General features: G+C 37.6%; 1 protein-coding gene across 4 annotated transcripts in view; it reads right to left on the bottom strand.

Moving 5' to 3' along the window:
- The window catches only part of ARHGAP15 (Rho GTPase activating protein 15), a 448,034-nt gene that overhangs the window by 27,826 nt on the left and 397,331 nt on the right, over positions 1 to 22,877 (bottom strand). For 3 of the 4 annotated variants that reach the window (XM_039338233.1, XM_039338234.1, XM_039338232.1), the window contains one exon: positions 1,452 to 1,557. The exons of the other annotated variant lie outside the window; for it this stretch is intronic. In XM_039338233.1, coding sequence (XP_039194167.1) covers positions 1,452 to 1,557 — 106 coding nt within the window. The remainder of the gene's footprint in view (positions 1 to 1,451; positions 1,558 to 22,877) is intronic. 4 annotated transcript variants of the gene reach the window in all.

Genomic DNA, 22,877 nt, shown 5'->3' with positions numbered 1-22,877 from the left:
GCTTGTTTGTGAGTCAAGGATCCAATCTGGAACTGCTATCTTGCAGGTGCTGGAGTAAAACAACAGAATCTGTCTTTGTGAGGGTAATGACATTATTTGATCTGGGGAAAAGCTGGGATAAATTGATGGGAGCTCATTCTGTCATGTCGCTCACTCTCAGGTTTTGAACTGCTGAGTTGTTGATCAATGGTCATTTGACTTAGTGCCCTAACCACATGAATCATCACAGCCCCTGGCTAGGGATACAAAGCTAGGGACACAAGTGAAGCCTTGAATGTGAATGTGGCTTCACTTGTATCCCCTGGTTAAGGATATGAGTGAAACCACATTCAAGATATGTTCCACCTCTTGTATAATGTGTGTGTGTGTGTGTGTGTGTGTGTGTGTATGTTTTCGTAGATTTTCATAGGTATAGGTATGCAGGTCTTGGTGTATTTGGGTCTTTTCCCATGTACGATTGGGAGTATCTTGGTGACATTTCAATGAGGTCCCACTCGCCATCTTCAGGCTGGGGTCTTTGGCTTCGTGCTTGTGCGAGCAAAGTGTGATCAGAGCTGCCGTCTCTCTATAAATATTGGTGGGGGTGTGTAGAGTGCTGGCTTAGTTGCTGTAGGAGGGTTGGTTGGCTGTGTTGGAGTTATTGTTTGTGGATTGTTTGACTGTTTCATAACATCCTGAGTAGCTGAGGTGCTGGCTGTGTGACCATTAGTCTTTTGTGTTGTAACAACCCGGGTAATGGGTTGTGTTACAACATGAAAGACTAATGGTCACACAGCCAGCACCTCAGCTACTCAGGATGTTACGAAACAGCTGAACAATCCACAAACAATAACTCCAACACAGCCAACCAACCCTCCTACAGCAATTAAGCCAGCACTCTACACACCCCCACCAATATTTATAGAGAGACGGCAGCTCCAATCACACTTTGCTCGCGCAAGCACAAAGCCGAAGACCCCAGCCTGAAGATGATGAGTGGGACCTCATCAAAACGTGGTCAAGATACTCTCAATCTTACACAGGAAAAGACCCGAATACGCCAAGACCTGCATACCTATACCCATGAAAATCTACGAATATATATACACATACACACATACATACATGTATTAAAAGACAATGTTTTACTGTCATATTCTCTATATACTATACCCAACAAAGATGAGGCTAATGAAGATGGCAGTTCTGGCTGCATTTGTCCTTTCCTATGCCAAAATTAGCATAGACTAATATTAAATATGCTTTTCCATTTAATTTCCTTATGTCTGATATCTAGCATGGGACAATCTTTAAAAATGTAACATATTCCACACAAGCAGCTTGAAAGGACCTGATTATGTACTGGAAAGGTTCAGCATTGAAGGAATACAGCACGTTACTGAAAACCAGTCTGCCATTTTTGTTTCTAATTCCCATTTTCTTCTTTAAAGTTTCACAGCTTTTTCACTTACTTTTGCAGATGTGCAAATAGTGTTTTCATGGTGTCATGATTTGGCCTGGGCAATTTCTGAACAAGGTCCTTTATGGCTTTCACTTGGCTATCATATTCTTGGATTTCTGAAAGAAGTAAAGAGTTATGGGTGTTACAATAGTATCTGACTAGAGCAGTGGTTCTCAACCTGTGGGTCGGGACCCCATTTGGGGTCAAACAACCATTTCACGGGGGTCACCAAACAATGCAGTCCGCCATTTTCCCCCCCTTTTCCTTAGCTGTGCTATTCCCTTTTATTCTATTGGCTTTTGAAAGCCAATAGAATAGACTGTCTTGAATAGAGTCTAATTCTATTGGCTTTCAAAAGCCAACAGGAATTGTCCAGGCTGTCTCTGCCCTGCTCAGCCGGCCAAAAGTCCCATTCTGCAAATGGTGCTGCACCAGTTGAGTAGTCCTCGACTTACGACCGGTTGGGGGTCGCGGCATTAAAAAGGTTGAGAACCACTGGACTAGAGCGTTGCTGCTACCATGGTAAAAACAAACAAATGTGATCTGGAAGCATGGTTATAGCTGAAGTGCCCCCTGTTTTAAGCATTATTTTCCAATAGAGTGTGTTCACATTTTCATACATGACACAATGAGATTTTTAGGTCTGCTGATTCATTATAGCCTCCTGAAGCTCCTGTCCATCAGGGTACCCCCAGTTTAGACAATGGGGATTCTCAAATGTTGTTGGAGATGCAACAGTGTATTGTGGCTTAGAATGATGACACTATCTCTGATAAAGTGAGCTGAGATCCATGAAAGCTGAGGCATTATCATGGGGTGCAATTAATGTTATGAATGTGGTTGTTTTTGCTATAGATGACACACAGAGCTGGCCTTTGTAAGATGGGTCTGAGATGGCAAAGGCCAGGGTGTGACCTGTCATGCCAGAATCTCATTTCATGAATTTCCTGAACAAATACTTTTCTAGCTCTCAATGGGCTACCATGACTTAAAGAAATGGGAATGTATTGGCTTCTGCTCTTTCATCTTTTCTGATTATGGAAGATCCAGACTATTTACAAAATATGAATAATTCCTCATATGTGGAGTTGTTGGTGCTCTATATTACCTAGTCAGGCAATGAAATGTCTGTCAGCAAACAGCCGAGTTCAGAGAGGACCAAGGACTCTAAAGTTCAACTCTGAGCTACATATATTCTCTTCTTTTGAAATTCCCCATCTTACAAAAATAACACACAATTCTCTATATATGTGCACAATCTAGCCATTAGGTCTTCTCTCGCCCAAAGATAATTAACAGGAAAGCATTTGATTGTATTAACAAGGACGTAATATTAAGTCATTCCCCTGCTCATTACTGACCATATTTTCTATTGAAATACAATTAAGTCATACATTCACTAAGTTTTAATTGACACATTAGACATATTTTAGCAGCTATTCATACTGCTTTGTAAGGTTTTTTTTTAACTTTGTAAGTTATATTATAGTTTATGGTGGAGAAAACTCTATGGCACCTTTCAATCCTGCCTCATAAAGGATCCTCATCAACCATGGATCCATGAGACACCAGAGGCCTTGGTCTTAAGGAACTGAGTTCATATCATTTCAGACTGCCATGTCTGATAATTTCCATAATTGAATACTATTTGATTGATAGATCAGAGAAATTACAATAACTTTCTTTTCCAAGACATTCATGTTTACATGGAAGTTTCACACAGAAGTCAAGCAAATGTGTCTTCTATATGAAGTGGTGTGGTTACTATGCAGATTCATGACCTCAGTACGATTTAGGCCAGGGAGGTTATCCTCATACCTAATAAGCATGCCCACCTTATAAGCTTTATTTCATGCTGTGTAATGATCAGTTCTTCCTTATGTTGATTTTAGTTCACATCCTCTCCCTTGCCTGGTATCCTTTCTATCATTTCATAACTGCCTTTTTGTGGAAAACAATTAGTCAGTAATGAAAGAATGTGAGATTGAGACCTATAATAGTTTTTGTGATGTGAAACTTCTTTTAATGTTGTGATAACAACACTGCTGCTGACTGGATTAGGATAAGCATATTTTCTATATGATTAATGGCTTCCAAGTCTTAAAATATGGTTTCGGAGTAAGATGTTTGCATGAGATGTTGAAGCACATATAACTGTGCTTTCATTTTGCAAAAGATAAGATAAAATAAATGTTCAAGGTCCCTGACATAGGGAAACAGTTTTACATGCTGCAGGTTTTAGATAACCTGGATCTTGTGACTGGCTTTATCTAGCATAGGTTTTTAATTTTAAAAAACATTTTCCTAATTCCTTAGTTGTACTCTGGAAATGTTTGGAGAGTTCCAGTATGGGAGAGATATTTTCCCACCACAGAAATACTGTATACCAGAATACTTTGCCTCAGAATTGGAATTAGAATATACTTATTTCACTGCATAATAATTTGGCATAAAGTTTAAAAAATGGAAAGGGAGCATATATGAAAGACAAAATATCAGGAAATAACCTGAATCTGTAAGGATGAAGTGAGGAAGACTAAGAGACAGAATGAGCAAGGCTTGCAATAAATACGAAAAATAACAAACAAACAAAAAACTTTATTGGGGTATGTGTGGATAAGTCTAGGAGACCTTTCTTGATTGGAAATTATTGCATGATGGTGATGGACAACAGGGAGAAGGCTGAATTGCTAAATTCTTATTTGACATCTGTCTTTTCCCAAAAGGAAAATTATGAACAACTGGTCAGTCTGAAGGTGTACAATAGGAGACATAAGAGAAATACAGGTCAAATAGGAAGTGATAAGAAAATACCTAGATATTCTGAATAAATTTGTTGCCTGGGGTAGATGGATTACTGGGTGCTAAAGGAATTTGCAGATGTATTCTCAAAATCACAGACTTTTATCTTTGAAAACTTCTGGACCACAAGGTGTCAATAGGTTGGGGGAAAAAAAAACCAAGATTGCCCACTGTTTAAAAAAGAGAAAAAAATTAAATCCAGGAAAATACAGACCAGTCAGCTTGGCATCAATACTGAGGAAAATCGTAGAAAAGGGAATCAAGGACTAAGTTTCAAACAACTAAAAAAGAGCAAGTCAGTTCTGAGTTGGACTTACATAACATGATGATTCCAAAAACTGTGAAGTACAAGGGAACTCCAACTGTGTCATACACACTCTTACATGACAAGATTATATTTGAGCTTACGGTTCATTTCTCCCCATATATTTCTTAGTGAAGGAATTGTCAGGCACCTTTCCTTAAATTTTAGCAAAGACAACTCATTGAAGCCTATATACACAAGGCTAATAGTCAGCACTAAATTAGCATTTGATAAAGATCAAGGGAACTCAAAGGGAGCAAGACTTGGATCTCTTGTACCAATACAAGGACTCTAAACAGATGATATGTTTAACTCTGCCCTCCAGCTCTTCCGGCCTTTCTCCTACATCATTCTAGCCTACTTTCCCAGAGGAATGGGGAGTGCTCTTCTTAGTCACACACACATGGGCCAGAAGATGGTTCTATAAGTTTTCTTTCTTCCAATCTCTCTTTTTCCTGTGATTTCCCTGAAGGCAAAGAGGCTGTAAAATCCCTATCTCTTTCCTCTACTTGGGTTACAGATAGGATTCCTGGTAAAGGCATCCTTCAGGAAGATAGCAGTGACTGAATAAATTATCAACCATCGAGGCAGGCCGGTGGGCCAGGATGTGTAAACTAAGAGAGGCTCTGGTAGCGGAGGTCTGAGGCCTCTGATCTTTCACTTTGTGGGCTTAGTCTACAATACTAAATGCATGTGACTGGCAGCTTGAAGTGACATTTGTGTTCATCATACCTTCATAGTAATTTTTGTACTATTGTGCATTGTCATTTCAGTCATCCAGGTTTCGTATGGAGATGATCTCAACCCATGGACTGAAAAAGAAATTTGGCCATATAAATACATTCCTACTCTCTCCTCAGCATGTGCTCAATGATCTAGTCATATTAATAGTTGTTAGATATAACAAGTCATGTGTATGATATAAAGTGCATAAATATTTATTATTTTGGTTCTCGGTTTCTCTCTCTGTTTTCTGGGGAGTGGGGAGAGGCAGCACAAGTGATTATCAGCTACCTTTAAAACAAACAGCACTCTTGAAATATTTTGATAGCAAAGCCACACAGTGCAAAACTAAAAAAAAAAAAAAAATAGCTACCCTCCTATAAAAGCTTTGTTATGTTTTTTTTATTACCTAAAACCATTCCATTACAAAATGTGGTAATATAAGCTTTAAAGGAGTTGAATGCATTGTCTTAGAGGGGCTCAAGCATCTAGATCAGGGGTAGGCAACCTTGGCTCTTTTATGACTCGTGGACTTCAACTCCCAGAATTCCTGAGCCAGCCATGCTGAGGGGAAAGGGAGAGGTTTCCAAGCTGAGCCATGCTGGCTCAGGAATTCTGGGAGTTGAAGTCTCCGAGTCATAAGAGAGCCAAGGTTGACTACCCCTGATCTAGATTTAGGATCAAACATTTATTTGGCAAAATGACCTCCTCCCCGGCCTAAATCTTTATAGATTGAGAAATGTGGAATAGATTCCCTATTTTGTCATTGGACATCCCACAAAAGCCCTCAAAAGATGTGAATCTGGCTGGATAATTTGAATACTCAGCAAAGTTCAAACTGACTTTTTTTTAATATGACCATTTATAGAGTTCTGGCTTTAAAATAAAAAAAGCTTCATTCCTAGCGAGTGTAGTAAAGACAGGGAATTATTTTTATTTACAACCCAAGAACAAATTTTAAAGCATTAACAATAGAACAATATATCAAATATAAAACCACAGTAAACATGTGGAGAAAGCCTGAAACAATTAGTTGTGTAAGGGAGGCATCTATGGCTATTTGGCATCCTTTTTAAAAACAGCTAAACTTTGGCCTCCTAGGAGGAGAACAATAGTTTCCTGGTCAGAATAATAGTTCAGATTTGTCGCAATTGACCTTATAAGTTCTGTTTTCCATTTAGTGTACATAATGGGTGCTCTAATACTAAACTGGATGCAGAACTGAATGCTGTATTGAACACATACAGATAGGCTTTCATAGAGGATGTTGTTATATCTGCCAGTTGTTAGCCTAATGTGACTGAAACTGGCATCAAGCTGTGTGAGGTCTTGAGAAGTATCTAGGTTTGACCAAGGAAGGATATTTATATTCTCATTATAATCCAGTGAGAAACACTGGGTCTATCTTTTTGAAGCCTATGACCCAAATCCTCTGATGCAGGTTAGTTATGATCTTGTCAGGGCTGAGAGTGGCTAATGCTGGAAAGAACATAAGGTAAGGTTCATCTTATCTTATTAAATAGGCTGGAGTCCTCTTTAACAAGACTGAGTTGTCTTCTGAAGTGTTCAGAACTCAGTTAGGACTCAGACTTACATTATCTGATAAGGTAAAGTGAAACAAAAATGTTCCCCAGAGAATTTTCTTTATCAGTATCTAGGGTGGCATAGCTTCAGATGGGTCCCAAAGGTGATGAGTCTAATTCTAGCCAAGTAAAAGAGTTAAGGGTGAAATAAGGAACCCAGATTTATGGCCCTTAAAACTGGATAACTTCTGACCTGGAGTCATCCTTATAAATACAGAGTTGTTTACCATAAAACATTGAACCTCAAATGTTGGTCTTAAAAAGTTTACTAGTGTGCAGGTAAGATTTACTCATAGATGATGATGTTTATGGTGAAGATGGTGACAGTGTGGTAAAGTATCAAGGTGAAGGATCAGGAAAAAAAAAGAGACTCAGGTTCAAGTTGATTCTCAATCATGGAAATTGTCTCAGCTCAGGATTATTGTTGTCATTCCAGGGATGACAGTTATGTGCAATGCCAGTGACAATGGTGATGATAAATAGCAGAAGTAGTAGTATTAATAGCAGTAATATAAGTTTTAGATCTGTGTTTGATATTAATCGAGTATATTTTAGATTTGGATTTTTTCCCTGAAAGTTTCTAAGATCCTTTTAGTATCGACTGACTGCTACAATTCCTTAGCTCAGTGGTGGCGAACCTTTTAGAGACCAAGTGCCCAAAAACTGGCCCTGCCCCCGCTCCACTCCCTGCCTTGCCCCCACCCCGCCTGCCCGCAGGGCCACTCACTACCTCCAGGGCCCGCCGCAGATCACCCAGGCAGCACCACTGTGGCCATGCCCTCTGCCCACGCCCCACAACATCAACTGTGCATGATAGAGTGTGAGGGCAGAGTCTTGTCTACGCTGTCTGGCTGCCATGTCCTTGGCTGTGCTGCTCTGTGTGGGCCACGCTTGGGGGCAACTCTCCTCCAGGGGGACTGGTGGTGAGGGGGTCACGGGAGGAGGCAAGGCTGGGGCAACGGCATGTGTGCCCCAGAGAGGGCTCCAAGTGCCGCCTCTGGCACGCATGCCATAGGTTTGCCACCATTGCCTTAGCTGCTAGTTGGAACTGTTATTCAGTGGCCATCCACTTCTATACAATAGGCCAACAATGTTGGCCATGGAGGACAAGGAAGAGTATAATGATTTCATCCTAACTCTCCTTCACTGAAAAGAAGTGTTCCAGTGCAGGAACAGAGGTTTTTTTTTTGGTCTTTTCCCTTTTTGCTCAAGACCTCCTGGAGGAAAATAATGGAAATGGTGTAGGGCCATCTGTATTGGTGAGAGAGGGTGCAAAATCCTGACAGCAGAATAGAAGACCACAACTCAAATATTCCTTGTACATTTAAAAACTAGATTATATTTACCAGCCTAAATTGTTGAAATAACAATACTGATTGTTAATATATAAATATTTGTAATAATACTGCAGGTCTCAACAAACTTTTCAGACCTTCTTTTCCTGTGGACTCCAAAAGAAAGAAATTAATTATTTTTAAAACAGCTACAATCTTGCAAAATTGCCAAATCCAAGGAAAATGTGGAAATCTTGCCCAAAATTTTATGATCGTATCTTCGGGCAACCTCACATATTTTTGGCTAGTATTAATGAAAAATACCCCACTCATATTTTGGAGTACTATAGACACAAATTGAGTGTCTCTCTTCTCACACACACACAGACAACGGAACCTGCAAATGCTACAGTTCTAACCTCTGAGTGAACATTTACTACCCCATGCTTTGTGCCATGACTTCCCTCTAAGCTAATTTGTTTTAGCTTAGAACATATTCTTCACAAAGAGGGCAAAAAATTCATTCCTAAGGATTGGAAGGAATGTTGCATATCTCTGTTTTATGAATTTGCTAATTTTTATCTGACTGAAAAAGAGGAAAAACTGGCAATGTGTGGTAACTTTAGTCAGCATTTCTGAACTGGGAATGATAAACACCTCTGCCTGGTTCTGGCATTTATCAGTCGTGAAATATTATTACCACATAGACTCACAGCATGGTTACTGTTATCATCAGGAGAAAAAGAGGAAGCTAATCTTAATGGTTTGTAAAGCCGTTACCTGCATTGGTCTGACATTTATCACTATCATCTTACCACATGGGTCCTCCCTTGCAAAGGTATATTATCTAGAATGGACATCACTATGAATTATTATTTTGCAGCTAGGTAGAAAATTGTACGTTGTAGATACCTTTTCTCATTATAAATCACAGTCACACTTCACCATTTCCCAGACAAAGATGCTGAGATCAGGCATTTTGCTACCCGCTCACTCTTTTGCAGTTCCATGAAAATATTGGATATTCTTTCATTAGAAAGGATGATACTGTTCTCAGTAGAAGAAGATTTAAAAAAAAAAAAACTGCATTCCAAAAGTAATTTTAAAAAAGGAAGAACAAATTGGCACTATGAAAACAAGCTTTGCGGAAGAATGTGAGTCTGCTGATTCATGTGGGACCTGGAGAGAGAGAGAGGCATAATCTTGTTATTCTTCTTGTAAGCAACTTGCTACAAGTAATCCTTGATTTGCAACAGTTCCTTTAGTGACCGTTCAAAAGTGTAACGGCACTGAAAAAAGTGACTTATGACCATTTTTCACACATGGCCACTGCAGCATCTCAACTGATCAAAATTCAAATGCTTAGCAACTGACTCATATTTATGACCATAGCCGTGTCCTGGGGTCATATGATCACCTTTTGTAATCTTCTGACAAGCAAAGTCCATGGGGAAGCCAAATTCAATGAACAACCATGTTACTAACTTAACAACTCAGTGATTCACTTAACAACTGTGGCAAGAAAAGTCATAAAATGGGTCAAAACGCACTTAACAAATGTCTTGCTTAGCAACAAAAAATTTGGGCTCAATTGTGGTCGTAAGTTGAGAACTACCTGTAGTGTTTGCTAATCTCTATTTTCTCCAAGGGTTGAAGATGTGCAATTGAATATTCTAAAGCTACAGCTCCCCTTTGAATCCTAGTTATTAAGATTACATAGAATACATTGGTGACTATCTTATTAAAGCATGGCAAATGCCCTCAATAATTAATCTGAGTTTTGGATAGACATGGATTACTCCCAATGCCTTCTAAAGCCATCTTCATATCAAACTTATAAGAAGGGAAGGAAAGAAATTTCATTTGTAACCCATAACAACAGTAAGCCAATTGATGTCTAACGTTCCAAAATAGAGCACTCAGGATTACAAATCTAGACTGTCAGTCTTCTAGCTAACAAGTGCTCTGTCTCCATAAATGACACTTCCAAACATCGGTTTGGAATAAGTACTTTGTTACTGAACTGGAAATTTACAATTCTTGTATAACATCCTCTTATTAGAAACAGACCTTTGGATTTAGTCTGATGTAAATTCCTTACCCTGCAAGGTAGTAGAGTTTGACCTCTGTCTCCAGTCTCAACCTTGCATTAGTCAAGGTTGAGGGACTTAATGTCCTTTTACCCCTCTACCAACTCCTATTTACAAGGAACTTTGAGATAACACCAATATATGCTTAATGTTTCATTTCAGTCCTTCGAGCCTTGGATTTTTGTGCCTCAATGTTATTTTATTTTCAACATAGGATGCAACTACAAATAGTATTAGATCATTTTATCTTTCCCTCCCTGCCCCATTCTTCTCACTTTTTAATATTTGTTTTACATCATAATCATCGTTTCACCTAAAAAAAAAAAGAACGCTTTGTGAGACGCTTTTTGACTCTTCCTTTCATCTATCCATCTCTCTCACTAGCCTCCCTGATCAAATAAAAAGAGAGAAGAGAATGAGACAGGTTGCAATTTTTAGTGCTAGAGAAAATGTGAGGTTTCTGATACTGGCTACAACCAGGCATAGTGTTGGGCAGACGTTCGGCAAGCTCCCCTACTGTGCTGCTGTGTAAGCTTCCCTGCTGGTCTGTTTGCTATAGTCTTAATGTCTGTGAAAAAATCTGAGGCAACTAAATTATGCTCTGCCCTTTTGGATGTAAATAAAACATCCAATTTAGACAATCTCTAATGCCCTAACTCAGTTTTGGTCATTCTATGCCAGCTGATTTTTTTAATTTTTTTTTTTTGGAATATCTTTCCTTTCTCTCAAATGTTTTACCTTATGGGAAATGTTGCTAAAACAGAAGGCATCTTTGGTTATTCCAGATGACCTCTGTAAGTGGGAATAAACTTTCTCTCTCTCTCTCCTTCTCTCTCTGATAAAATAGACAAAACATACAGACAGATAAGTAAAAATATATAAGACTAGAAATATAGGTCTAATTATATTTTGCTACCTAATCTATTATTAATTCTAGCTAAAGTTTTAAAGTCCTGATTTTAACCATTATTTTACAGGTAGTATCAGTGCTATTACACACATAGAGACATAGATATGCACACCAGCATACATACATGGTGACTTTTTTTTTTTTTAAGTTCGTCCTTATGTCCCTAACTTCAGTTACATTCACTCTTTAATTCATTTACTTTTTATTCATGCTACCTCCCCAATCGGTACCCCAAAAGGCTGGGAGACAGAGGAAAAGGTTGCAACTTGTCATGTAACACATCAATTGTGTCTCATAAAAAGGAGTTTTTCCATGAATATTCATAACTATTTTTCAGTCCATTAGCAAGACTTAAGACAATGAGTTTCCAACTCGATTGCATTTAGCAAATATGTATGTGAAATTAATGGAACAATTTCCCACCCCTCCGTCCTCGGAGTACTTAGAAAAGTTAAACTCCACTGACTAAACCTCCAGGTGCTATCATTTGAGGGGAAAAAAATAACCAATAATTGTCATTCTCTTACATATTTGATGGGGCTGATTATACAATGTGCAACTCTAAATGGCTTATAGCACATTGTAGCATGGTTCCGTCCCATTGGTTGCAGTAGGGTGCAGGCAGATGGATGACAGTGACAAGGAAAGAAGTGCTTTTGCCTAGTCGTGCGTTAAGATGCCATCCAGAAGCTCTGTGCACTGCAGACAGTTCATTAGGATGCCAGCATAATGGTAAACTACCAGTCAGAGTGACACTCCATTTCCTGCTTACTGAGCTCTCCAACCACGGCAGATGTCAACAATCTCACAGGGCTGCAGAGCAGACCTAACTTTCCAGTCACTTGGACTCCAATTTTTTTTCCCTTAACAGTGCCATACATTATAGGCAATATGGAGCAGCAAGTCACAGCAAAGAGGAAAACACAGACCTTAATTAGACCTCCCTTCCTAAGGTTGGGATACCTGGAGTCAACTCTGTTCTTTTGACAGAGGCTTTCCTTTTGGCTTTTTCATTGGGGAAAAAAAAAATGAAGCAGAGAAGATGCTAATGCAGATACCTGCTAATTAGACACCCACGTCTGATTGCTAAAAGTGGAAAAGGCTCATTTGGGGAGAGATTATCAGGCTTCATGATTGGTCTCTGGGACTTAACTAGGAAATAGATCTGCTTGTCTTCCCCTGGCTCCTTCGTTCTCCTTTCCCCCCCCCCCCTTCCAAATTCAGTACTGTACATTGTTCCTGTGCACAGAAAGAACAGACTTGAACATCTGGATAGTGTGATATTTTCCCCGCAAATGCACAACTTGAGGCTATCACACACCTCCCTAACAAGCAGTTAAAGCCCAACGAGATAGACTTCCAAGGATCCAGCCTGTTCTTTTTTTTTTCCTCCTACAAAAATAGCCATTGTTTCCAATGCCAACACAGTATTAAAATACAATAGTTTGTGCCTGCCCTCAAGTGCCTTTTTAAAAAATTTTGTAGCCAGCCATAAAATCTTTCCCAATTAGGGGTACTGGGAAAGGTTGTTTTTTTTTTGTGGGAATGGCTTTTAATGTAGAAATAGGGGACAGATAAAGGCAGTATTGTTACTAATAATGATATGTTTTGTAGACACGAAGGGGTCTGTTCATGAGATGGCATGACAAGCCCATTCAACAACTGAGTGGGTGGTGGTGGTGGGAGATGGGGATGTAAGATTTCCGTTGGCTCCCGTGGCCAGTTTTTAAAGAAGCTGAAAGCTATATTGGATTCAGAAAATGGTTAAATAGCAAGAGGATTAAAGGAGAAGAAATAAATATACAGTTTCATCTGGAGGGCAATGCCTACTCTTGATATTTATTATTTTATTATTTATTAAATTAATATCGATACATTGCAACAAAGAATTACACAGAATAATGGGATTTTATTCTACACTTCCAAATTAATAAAACAGTTCCCCCCCCCCCAGAAGTTCTAGTCATCTTTAAAAAGGAAAACTGAGGAAGCATTGGTCTCTGTGATGTTGGCCTCTGTTTTACAAAAATAGCACATGTAAATTTAATTTATCTACCTCTGTAATCCAGTTAAGTTAGTTCTTTCGAAAGCAATGCATGCATAAAAATTAAAAAAAAAGCTATACACATTCCCTTTGGTGGGAAACCAGGGACAAATATGACTAATAAGTAGTCCACATAGTTCTGTGACATAAATTAAAATGAAAAATGCTGTTTCCTCTAAAGTATGTTTTTTTTTAAAAAAAAATCTCCATTTTTTTTTAAAAAAGCAAAACAGCCCTGATAATATTCAGAAAAACATGAGTTTTAATTGTAAAAAGGATAAGGTTTTATTCTTGTCTTTTTTTTTTATTAAAGGAAACTATGTATACAGCTTTTCCCTAGGGCAGATTTAGACTTGAAGACTGTTTATTATATGATTTGAATAAGGCTAGACTTGGCCTTTTGACTTTGAATCACTACCAAATTTCAGGCGGTGAGGAAATTGTTCTACATTTCCTGACAAATTGAGTTAAGCAGACATTAAGTGAGCTTTAAGAAAACAAATGGCCATCTTTATCACAGGTGGACACTGATGGCTTAATGGGGCCTGGGCTGATTGTATCACTTCTAATGGCTTGACGGGAAGCATTAGGGTTTTTGCATAAAGAACTGGCATTGCAAACTCTGCTAACACAGACCTGTCAAGCGTTCTGTATCCCTTTGTGCATGGAAGCAGATGTTTGTATGTATACTATGAACTGGCATTAGAGCAAGCGACAGATGCCTGTACGAATGCCAGGTCTGTGAATTTTTTACAGCAGGAACATGTTCTGAAAAAGTGCAGCCCTGCCCTCGACCATAGGTAATTCCCCACGGGACTTGGCTGAATCCCTGAAAATGATTTCAACATTTGGTTTTCCTAGCAACTGGAGGAATAGGCTTGTCCAAAGCAAGGAAGGAAGGAAGAAAGAAAGAAAAAAAAAAACATGCAAACAGATCTGTAGCATCAGAGCGAAGTTTTTCCTTCCTCCCTGACACGCTGCATTTTTCCAGGGCACAATGTAACACAATCCAGCCCTTCTAAGAAAGGAACAAAAAGGTATTACAGCAATGTAATTAAAGCTTGCATTAATATACAGCTGTGAAAATGTTCTTCCTTGGCTGCCATGCCCTTTCTCCTTCACAAACAAGGAAGAAATAGATCTGCATGTATGTCTCTCTCTCACACACACATTCACCCATTTTTAAAAACTGCATTTCATTGCTTTCTATATCCAGGGCATACACTATAGTTTTCTGTCAATGATACGCACAGGTAGCTTGCAGTCCATTAAACAAACACTGCCCCCACTCACTTTTATTTGACATTTTATTTGGCTGTGACAAATGAGCAGCAGTTGGATTATAACATAATTTGTCTTGTCTTTATTACCAGCACAAAGGACACCATTCATTAATTATTCTGCCGTTGCAGCTTAACACTAACTGGAAAGGTCCCTCTTCGGACAGATGGCGAGGACGATGTTATTTATATCAATCAGCCAAAATCCTCAACAAGGATTACTGTTCCTGAGACTACAATGATTTATTTCTTTTTACCTCACCCTCCCTCAACCCTTTCTGCTTTCAGAGATTTCTCTATAAAAAACAAATTTGATGGGAAACTTAAAGCGATTCCATATTTAACCTGTTAGCTTGCAAAACAATATCCAGGCTGCATCAGTTTAGCTACCTACCCATGTTCATTTACTAGATTTTTGAACCGATTTGAGAAAAAATGAAAAAGGAGTTGATTTGGGAGACTGGAGAGGGAGAGAGAAAAAGAGATTAAGTGGGGGTCTCAGAGCACTGAGTTCAGCAAAAGTTTGCTTTTTTTAAAAAAAAGAAATTGGTAACGTCATACGGCAGTTGCCCCCAGAGACCACCGGGATCAGAAAATGGTGCCAGCTGTCAGGCTCCATGTCTCTGATAAGATGAGATGACCCATCTTATGACAAAGAGACTGGTGGGGTTGGCCCTCTGAAAGATGAGCTACTATGTTTAGCTTAACTGAAGGTCAGGTCATATAAGAGACAGATGCTTCTTGATTCCTACTGTTATTGAGTATTATGTGTAGAGTAGGGATGGATTTTGCCTTCTCTTTTCTTAGGCTCTTAATGACCGCCTCCCATGTTTCTACAAATGAATTCAGGTGTCCTTTAAAGTCTTCTGAAGTCACTCAACCGTTGTGCATTTTCTGGATGATCTCTTTAAAGCAGAGGAAACCCTGTGTGACTGTGTTTCTTCTATCCACTTCAGGTTTCCCCAAACATAAGGAGTCTGACACAATGAAAAGGCTTACAACGTAGAAACATTTATTGTCTGCAGAAATTATTGGTGTAACCTTGCTCTCCCAATTAGTTTGCAAATAGTAAAAGTTCCATCAAGACAAATATCAGCAACATGCAAATACCCTTGCAGGTTGTGATTAAGATTTTAAATGTATCCTTTTGCTTTTAGTTAATGAAAAACAAAGTCTTGGAGGATCTAAGTTGTAATTTATTAAACATGAAAGGCTCCTTGATGAAATATAGAAATGAGATATATTTTGCATTTCAAAGATTTAAGCTGACAACTTACTTGCATGCAAATAAGAGCAAGATTTGTAAAAATATTTGAAAAGAAATTATTCCTGAATGTACTTATTACAATAATGTGGCATGTAGATAAGAGAAACACACAGCATTAAAAGACATTCATTTCTCCAAAGTCTTAAAATTAGCTTCTTTCTGCCATTGTGTATTAATGTTCTTCTTCAGGAATGCAACATATTAAAGAACTGAACAGAATTAGTAATAAATTTGTTAATTACAAATTTAAGCAACACAACTGTGTTGTTTTCCCCATGTATTTTTAAAAGCAGAATTGCTAATGCATTTTAATCATTTATGTACAAACATTTGAGAATAAAATATTCTGAAGTTTATCAATTTCAAGAGCTGTTTATTTGCTAGCAAAATAAGGCATGTTATACAACATATATCTTAGCATTTTTGCTCATCAAATCCCCATTTGCAGAATGCAAATTTCCCTGGTCTAAGTGCTCTTGCACCTCAATTTAAATGAATAATAGGATAGACTCTATTAAAATCGGTTTAAGGTTGCCATGGGTGACATATCAGTAGGGTTAAAATGAGAGAAAAGGGTCAAAGAAACAGGCCTTACTTTTTTTTTTTTAAAAAAAGAAGCATACGTAAGCCTCTATACAGACATTACAAATGCTACCACCATATTGAAATTATGAACAAATGTACACTTTGCATTTTACAAACATTATATTCTAAACCAAATGAATAGGGAAATTATAATACCCCCAGCACCTCTGGGAATGCATTTAGTTGCACTAAAATTAAAGAAGTAAGCCCTACTGTGATAACACTGTAGTCTGGCAGGTTGTGGATTTGTAAAAATCACAGGGACCTCAGCAAGTGATTGTACTGCTCCTTGGATAAATCCTCCATTTCAAGGAAACAGCAAGGTATTATAATCATATTAAACAAGCAGCTATAAGTGATACCCAAACACTCTATTTTTTGAAGAATTTTGAGTCTGCCGCTAACTTGATTCAGGGGATTATGCATGCAGTCATTTGATAAGTACCAAAAAATACTTAATGCTTATCAGGACGCTTTCTTGTTTAGCACTGTGTGTGCGTGTAGGCTTGTCTAGTCCAGAGCCTGATCTTATTTAATGTAGAACAAATAAAACCACTTGACCATTTTCCAGAGTTTTGATGAGATGGATCACTTTTTGGCTCTTTGGAACTTTAAAAGTTACAATGTCCTTACTATTAATGCCCTGCACGGATGATATCCCTTTCTGATTCCCGTGTGGATTTCCAAGAATCAGAGTTTTGTTAATTTCCTTTCTTCGTCTACAACAAAAAAGCAAGATTTAAAAAAAGTTTCCTTATTTGCTAAGGTTATGCCTCTAGTTTAATTTTCATGGGAGCATCGGAGTATTTTGAAGTGAGTAGCATTTACAAAGTCATTAGTTTTATGCAAACTAGGAAGGAAGATGAAAGAAAAAAAATTATCAATTATTTATAGATTGTTAAAATGTATCTTAGTGCAGTGCTACTATATAGAAATGACAATTAGCCAAATTTACCTTCTTTAATTAATAATGCATACATCATGCTCTTTGGGCAGCTAATCACCACTTCTATAAATTTTTCTTGACACTGTTGGAAGATGCCAAGCACATGGGTGAAATGGAAATAGAACTCAGTGGCGTGTCTAACTTTCAAGCGCTTTTGTTTGCTGAGATATGCTAGTTAGCAAGGTGTCTAAACCTCAAAGTGCTTAGGCTATTCCCATTTACTAACATACTCTCCCTGGGTGAAATGTGAATTAAGCAGTTTGCTTCTTCCCTATCCAAACACAAGGAATCAGGTTATAGTCCATTCCAAACACATCTTGTTTTATCAAGACAGGACAAAATACCAGACCAGGCATAAGTTTACTACAAACTAATTTTCTGAATTAATTCAAGTGGGAGGAAGTATACTCCTATTTTGCTGTCACTGGTTTGGAACAACTAATGGCCTAATGAGAGCAACCATTGTTGTATCTTTTTGATTTCTAGACATTTTTTCTCTCTCAATGCAGCCCCATCACTTTCTGTATTATGTCAAATACTGTTCTGGAATAATTCTTTTTTTTTTTTTTTTTTTGCAGAGAATAAAGTCATGATATTGGAGATTTTTTGGGGAGGGGGGGGGAATTCTGTCAAGCCTGCACTCTATAAACAAAATTCTTCTCATGCTTAAATATGTCCATTCTGGGTGATGAGAAAAGAGAATGTTGTATTGGGGTGACTTGAAAAACTTGGAAATCAGGGACAGTAAATCCAGATACTTAGAAAAGTGAGCATGGGTGGCAGAAGATTTTAGTGTCTTTTTCATGAGGGCAGTTTATATTTCTACTTGGAAACCTTTGTTCACAATTGAGAACTAAACATACCTGATGCCTGCCTGTAAAATCTATGAATTTATTTCCCCATATTCTAAAAAGCAGCCAATGAAGAAGTATGGGACCTGGGAAAATATATTCTAGTCCATTTCAAAGATGCATACCCACTCGTCATATGATTCCCAAGCTGGATTTAAAATGTTAAGGTAAATTTAAATGTGCAGCCAAAACTAGTCAGCATCTATTTCTTGAAAAAGACTTTTCAAATTTTTCCTAACTGAACATTTCTTTCCAAAATGTTGTTTATAGCGTTCTAATTAGCTTGCGAGGAAAGCCTAGCCTTGAGTGTGGCTGAATTTTTATGTTTTAATTATTTTTTTGTTTTTAATTATCTTGATTTTCTTCCATATATATAAATTAATGAACTTGTCTTTGTCAAAGATCTGTAATGTCTTTGATTCTGTCCCGATTAATCTAATCAAATAGAGATTTAAGAATGAGTGGATCTAATCAGAGTTGAAAACCCAAAGGCATATTTCATATACAAAATTTTATTTCGATATTCTGTAAGTAATGCCTCTATGTGTGAAATTCGAGACAATATAAGCCCTTAAAATGTGAGAAAAGAGAATTTGAGTGGAGGCCTGGGAAAGGACAAATGTAGAGAGGTCCAGATTGTGTAAAAGGTGAAAGTGCAGAGAAATGACAATCGTATTTTTTCTTAATGTCAGAATAATCATGTCTTGCCAAAAATATTTCAGACAGAATATATTTGTGTGTGTTATTAGATGCAGTTTTTCTATTGCTTCCTCCTTAACACAAATTTACAATGGGAACATAGTTGTAATATGACAAATGAGCCCAGATACTTTTAGCTCTATTCTGGCAATTGGTAAGTGGTTAATCTTAATATTGTGAGCTGGGGGATGAATAGCTGTACTTCTGATGTTGTGTCTATAACACTCGTGCTCCTAGAGATAGCTTTGAACCCTCCACCCAGAATCCTGATAGCATACAGCTTCAGATAAAGTGGAGCCTCTGCAGATATAACTATATATACAGTATATACACTTAAGGAACCTTCCTACAGAAGTTCATGCTTTTCATAAAGAGATCAGCAGAAATAACAATTGCCTTGGAAATTCAAGATGTCAGGGAGACATCTGAACAATGCTTGGGAACTAGATTATTATAATCAACATTAGAACAAACGGCAGAAAGTAAATTCCTTCTGTAACATGTGGCCAGTTTAATGTAGCATTGTTTAGGCACAATATTATAGCATGCATTCCTTATAGATGTTTGCAACCTTGTTGTCATTTACATCACTATTTTTCTAACCTAATCATATTATCATTAGTCTAACATTACCATTGTATCCTGTAGCATGTGACGTGAGCTTACACGGGAGTTTCATTGAATCAGAAAATGCAAGCTCCTAGTTCTCATGAATGGCTTGTTTCAAAAGATGTCCCAGCAATCAGATGGCAAAGGTTCTGGTTCTACATTTTGATTGGGTTAGTTGGAACTAATATTTTTTTTAAAAAACTGAGTATTTTAGTGATATTTTGTCCAAAAGATCTGTAAAATACCCCTAGACATTTGGAGATTGGGATCAGAATTCATAAATATCTACTCCTATTGAAAAAAAAATAACTTTGATGTCCTCTTACATATTTTTTGAAATGTGGGGAGAATTTTTTCCTTGGAGGATAACACTGCTTTCTTCATCCTTTTTAAAAATGTACATTCTATATTGTGATATATCTGAATATATTTTTAATTGACACTGAGAAAGTAGACTCTTTCAGATAGTTCAGTTTATATTTGGGTCTGTAAGAAAGTTTTACGATAAAGGACCAGCTTTCCTTTTAAACCATATTTTAAAACTGTGGAAAGCAAGTATTCTTCCCTGTTTTTGTTTGTTATAAGCCGAGTATTTGCAATAATTTATGGACAGCTTTGAATTTATAAACATGAAGTCACTGCCAAATATTTTAACTATTCCTTCATGGCAAATTGTCTTTAAATACTGGCAGGATTTTTTTTTTCCTGTTTTAACATTTACTTGTGGACCAGAAACACTTGCAGTCTATTGCCCCTGGCCTTCTGTGAGAATGTTAGTTAGCAATGCTCATAAAAACTCAATTCATCAATGTGAACATAATTTGCTATGAACAGAAAGCTCACAAAAGGGTGAATTTGTCAGATAGACAGGTGGCCTGAGATCTCTCCCTGATACTGAATGATATGAATAATAGATTCTGGTAAATGTATGCCAAAACTTGAGCTGTAAACACAGCTGCCTCCATTCCCTTCCAGAATAACAGCTCCGAAAGCAAAAGCTTAGGAGCCACAGTTCCACCTGAGGACTTAGCCTGTGCACACCCGTGCAAGCACACACACACACACACACACACACACACACAGACTGTCTCTCACTTATTCTCTCTCACACACAACAGAACATAAATGGAGGGGAGGGGGTGGAGAAGAGGCTTCATTTCTCATTCCAATTATGAACAATGAAGAAAGGAGAAATGAAGAGAGAAGGATCAAAAGAAAGTTGTTTTTAAGAACACCAATTTGATCTGAAAGAAATAAAAATAAAAACATACAAAAAAGCATACTCCTGCATGAGAGAAAATAAGGGTCCCCCAATAACGCGATGAGCCATATTATATATCGCGATCAATCAGAGTCACTCTGAATTCTGACTTCTCGGAATGCAGCAAGTACGCTAGTGAACACTGCCCAATTCTTGCCAACCAGATCTTTCCCTTTTCTTTTTCTATAGGAACCTGATAAAAATGAATGAGAAATAATGGTTTCCTATAACACCTAAATTACAGGCTGAAGTTCTTGGGTTTATTCAACGACTCACACTGGCGGAAAGATCCAAGCAGAAGAGAATGGATAGTAGGCAAATACATCTATTTAATCCTGTCAAGGAGAAATGGGGTCACTTTGCTAAAAGCACAGGTATTCAACAAAAATCATTTCCCTGTAATATAGTTTTCAAACAAAGCAAACCCAAACTTTACCAAAATCAGCCACGCTGCTTTTCTAATATAAAAGCACTTACTTCTTTTTTATTAGCTAGGTATGCAAGAAAGCTAGGGTTTTTTTTCTAACCTGCCCTACCGCACAACCTTTTACTTTTTAGTCAAGTGTGTTGAATTTAACTGAATTAGAATTAGTAATGTAGTAGCAATCTTGTCACTTATGGTAAGCAAGTAGACTCAGATGCCTGGAAAGGCACATGCTGTAGTACTGTAGCTAAAATCATATCTGGTTTTGTTCAGGAATGCCTATGTCAAAATAGAGCCAAATGTAGTCTATAGCATGCAACCTATATTTCTGGAAAACAAAGATTTTTTTTGCAGTAGAGGATCTGTAATTCACTATCTACAGGTAGCTTTCTCCTTTACAACAGTAATTGCATATGAAAGTACTATGTGCTTTTTGTCTGGAAAGGAAATTTGAGGAAGTATCTACAAGTCATAAAAAATAACTGACTTTCACCCATGTTTATCCTGCTTAATTACCAGAATTCATTTTACGTATCTTGGAATGGCAGGGCGTTTATTTATGTTGGTTCCACTGGACCATAGAATTTTGAAGGTGCACCATGGCTTGAGAGTAATTCATTATATTTGCCATTTTGGGTTACAGAGTTGCAGTACTGGAGTTGGAAGAGTCAGGAAAGTTTTCAGCAGGAACCTGAGCATGGATTGTTCCATTCAAGTCCCTCTTTGATCTTGAAAAGGGTTGTTATCTAGCTAGGTTCTGAGACGTCTTCTTAAGAATTATAATACTGTGCCCTCAAGACTTTGACTGCTGCTATCATTGTTAAGAATGTTAGTTCCTAGCAGAAGGTGGGAAAGAAATCTAGTTGCATTAAAAACACAAACACAGAGACGCAAACAGATAACTATTGGGATAAGCATCACAAATAACCTTGATTATAATTGATTAAACTGTAATGGATTAGATTATGGCAAGTATATAAGCATACTTCTGTTCGGTTTCGAAAAAAATAACTATCAGGGTCTGTATACCCCCAAAGAGAAAATTCATATATTGGGGGGGGGGGTGAACAGGGAGAACGATGACTGCACTTCATCTTGAAACATTTTGGGTTATTGTGTCTTTTTACTCTAGCTATCTTTCATGTACGTAGATGTTAGCATTTAATATACATTTGGCCCAAATAAATAAAAATAAAGCATTATTCCATGCACATATCTTTCCAGTGAGTTTCTTCTTGCCAACCACATGCAATTATGCTATCTGATTCTTTTTTTTTCTAGATATAAGTGGGTACGGATTTGCATTAGCTATGGCTGATGCAAGCGTGTTCTAATATTGTCATTTAATGGAAATGTTCTTTATAATGAATCTTTTCATACCACTCAGAACCAATGCTTCTTAAAAGTTCTCAAAATATATCTCAGACATGAGGCAAAGATGTTTCATATTGTCTATACGAATAGCATCACAAGGTTTATCTTGCTTTATTCTCTGTTGCACCAGGAAGTGATAAATCTAGGGTAAAAATCATTACAGAGATAATGTATATAATTGGACCTGCAAATATCTGGACAGCTACAGGATGGCAGTAAAGAGAGTATTTTCCTGGCATTTAGTGGTTATTTGGATTTTTGCATCCCTCATACGGTAGGCCTAGGATTCATCCTCCTGCCTAACCGTGGGATAAAGATGACTTGTCAATCATTTTAAATGACATTTTATGACATCATTTTAAGATGTTGTCTTCATATCACCCCCAGCCCATATCAGATGCATCTTAAAT

This window comes from Crotalus tigris, unplaced genomic scaffold (assembly GCF_016545835.1).
Source record: "Crotalus tigris isolate CLP2741 ecotype Arizona unplaced genomic scaffold, ASM1654583v1 scf7180000017694.5664430, whole genome shotgun sequence".
NCBI classification, from domain to species: Eukaryota; Metazoa; Chordata; class Lepidosauria; order Squamata; family Viperidae; genus Crotalus; species Crotalus tigris.
The sequence above is the reverse complement of the archived record's forward strand: the minus strand, read 5'-3'. Positions and strand labels throughout refer to the sequence as shown.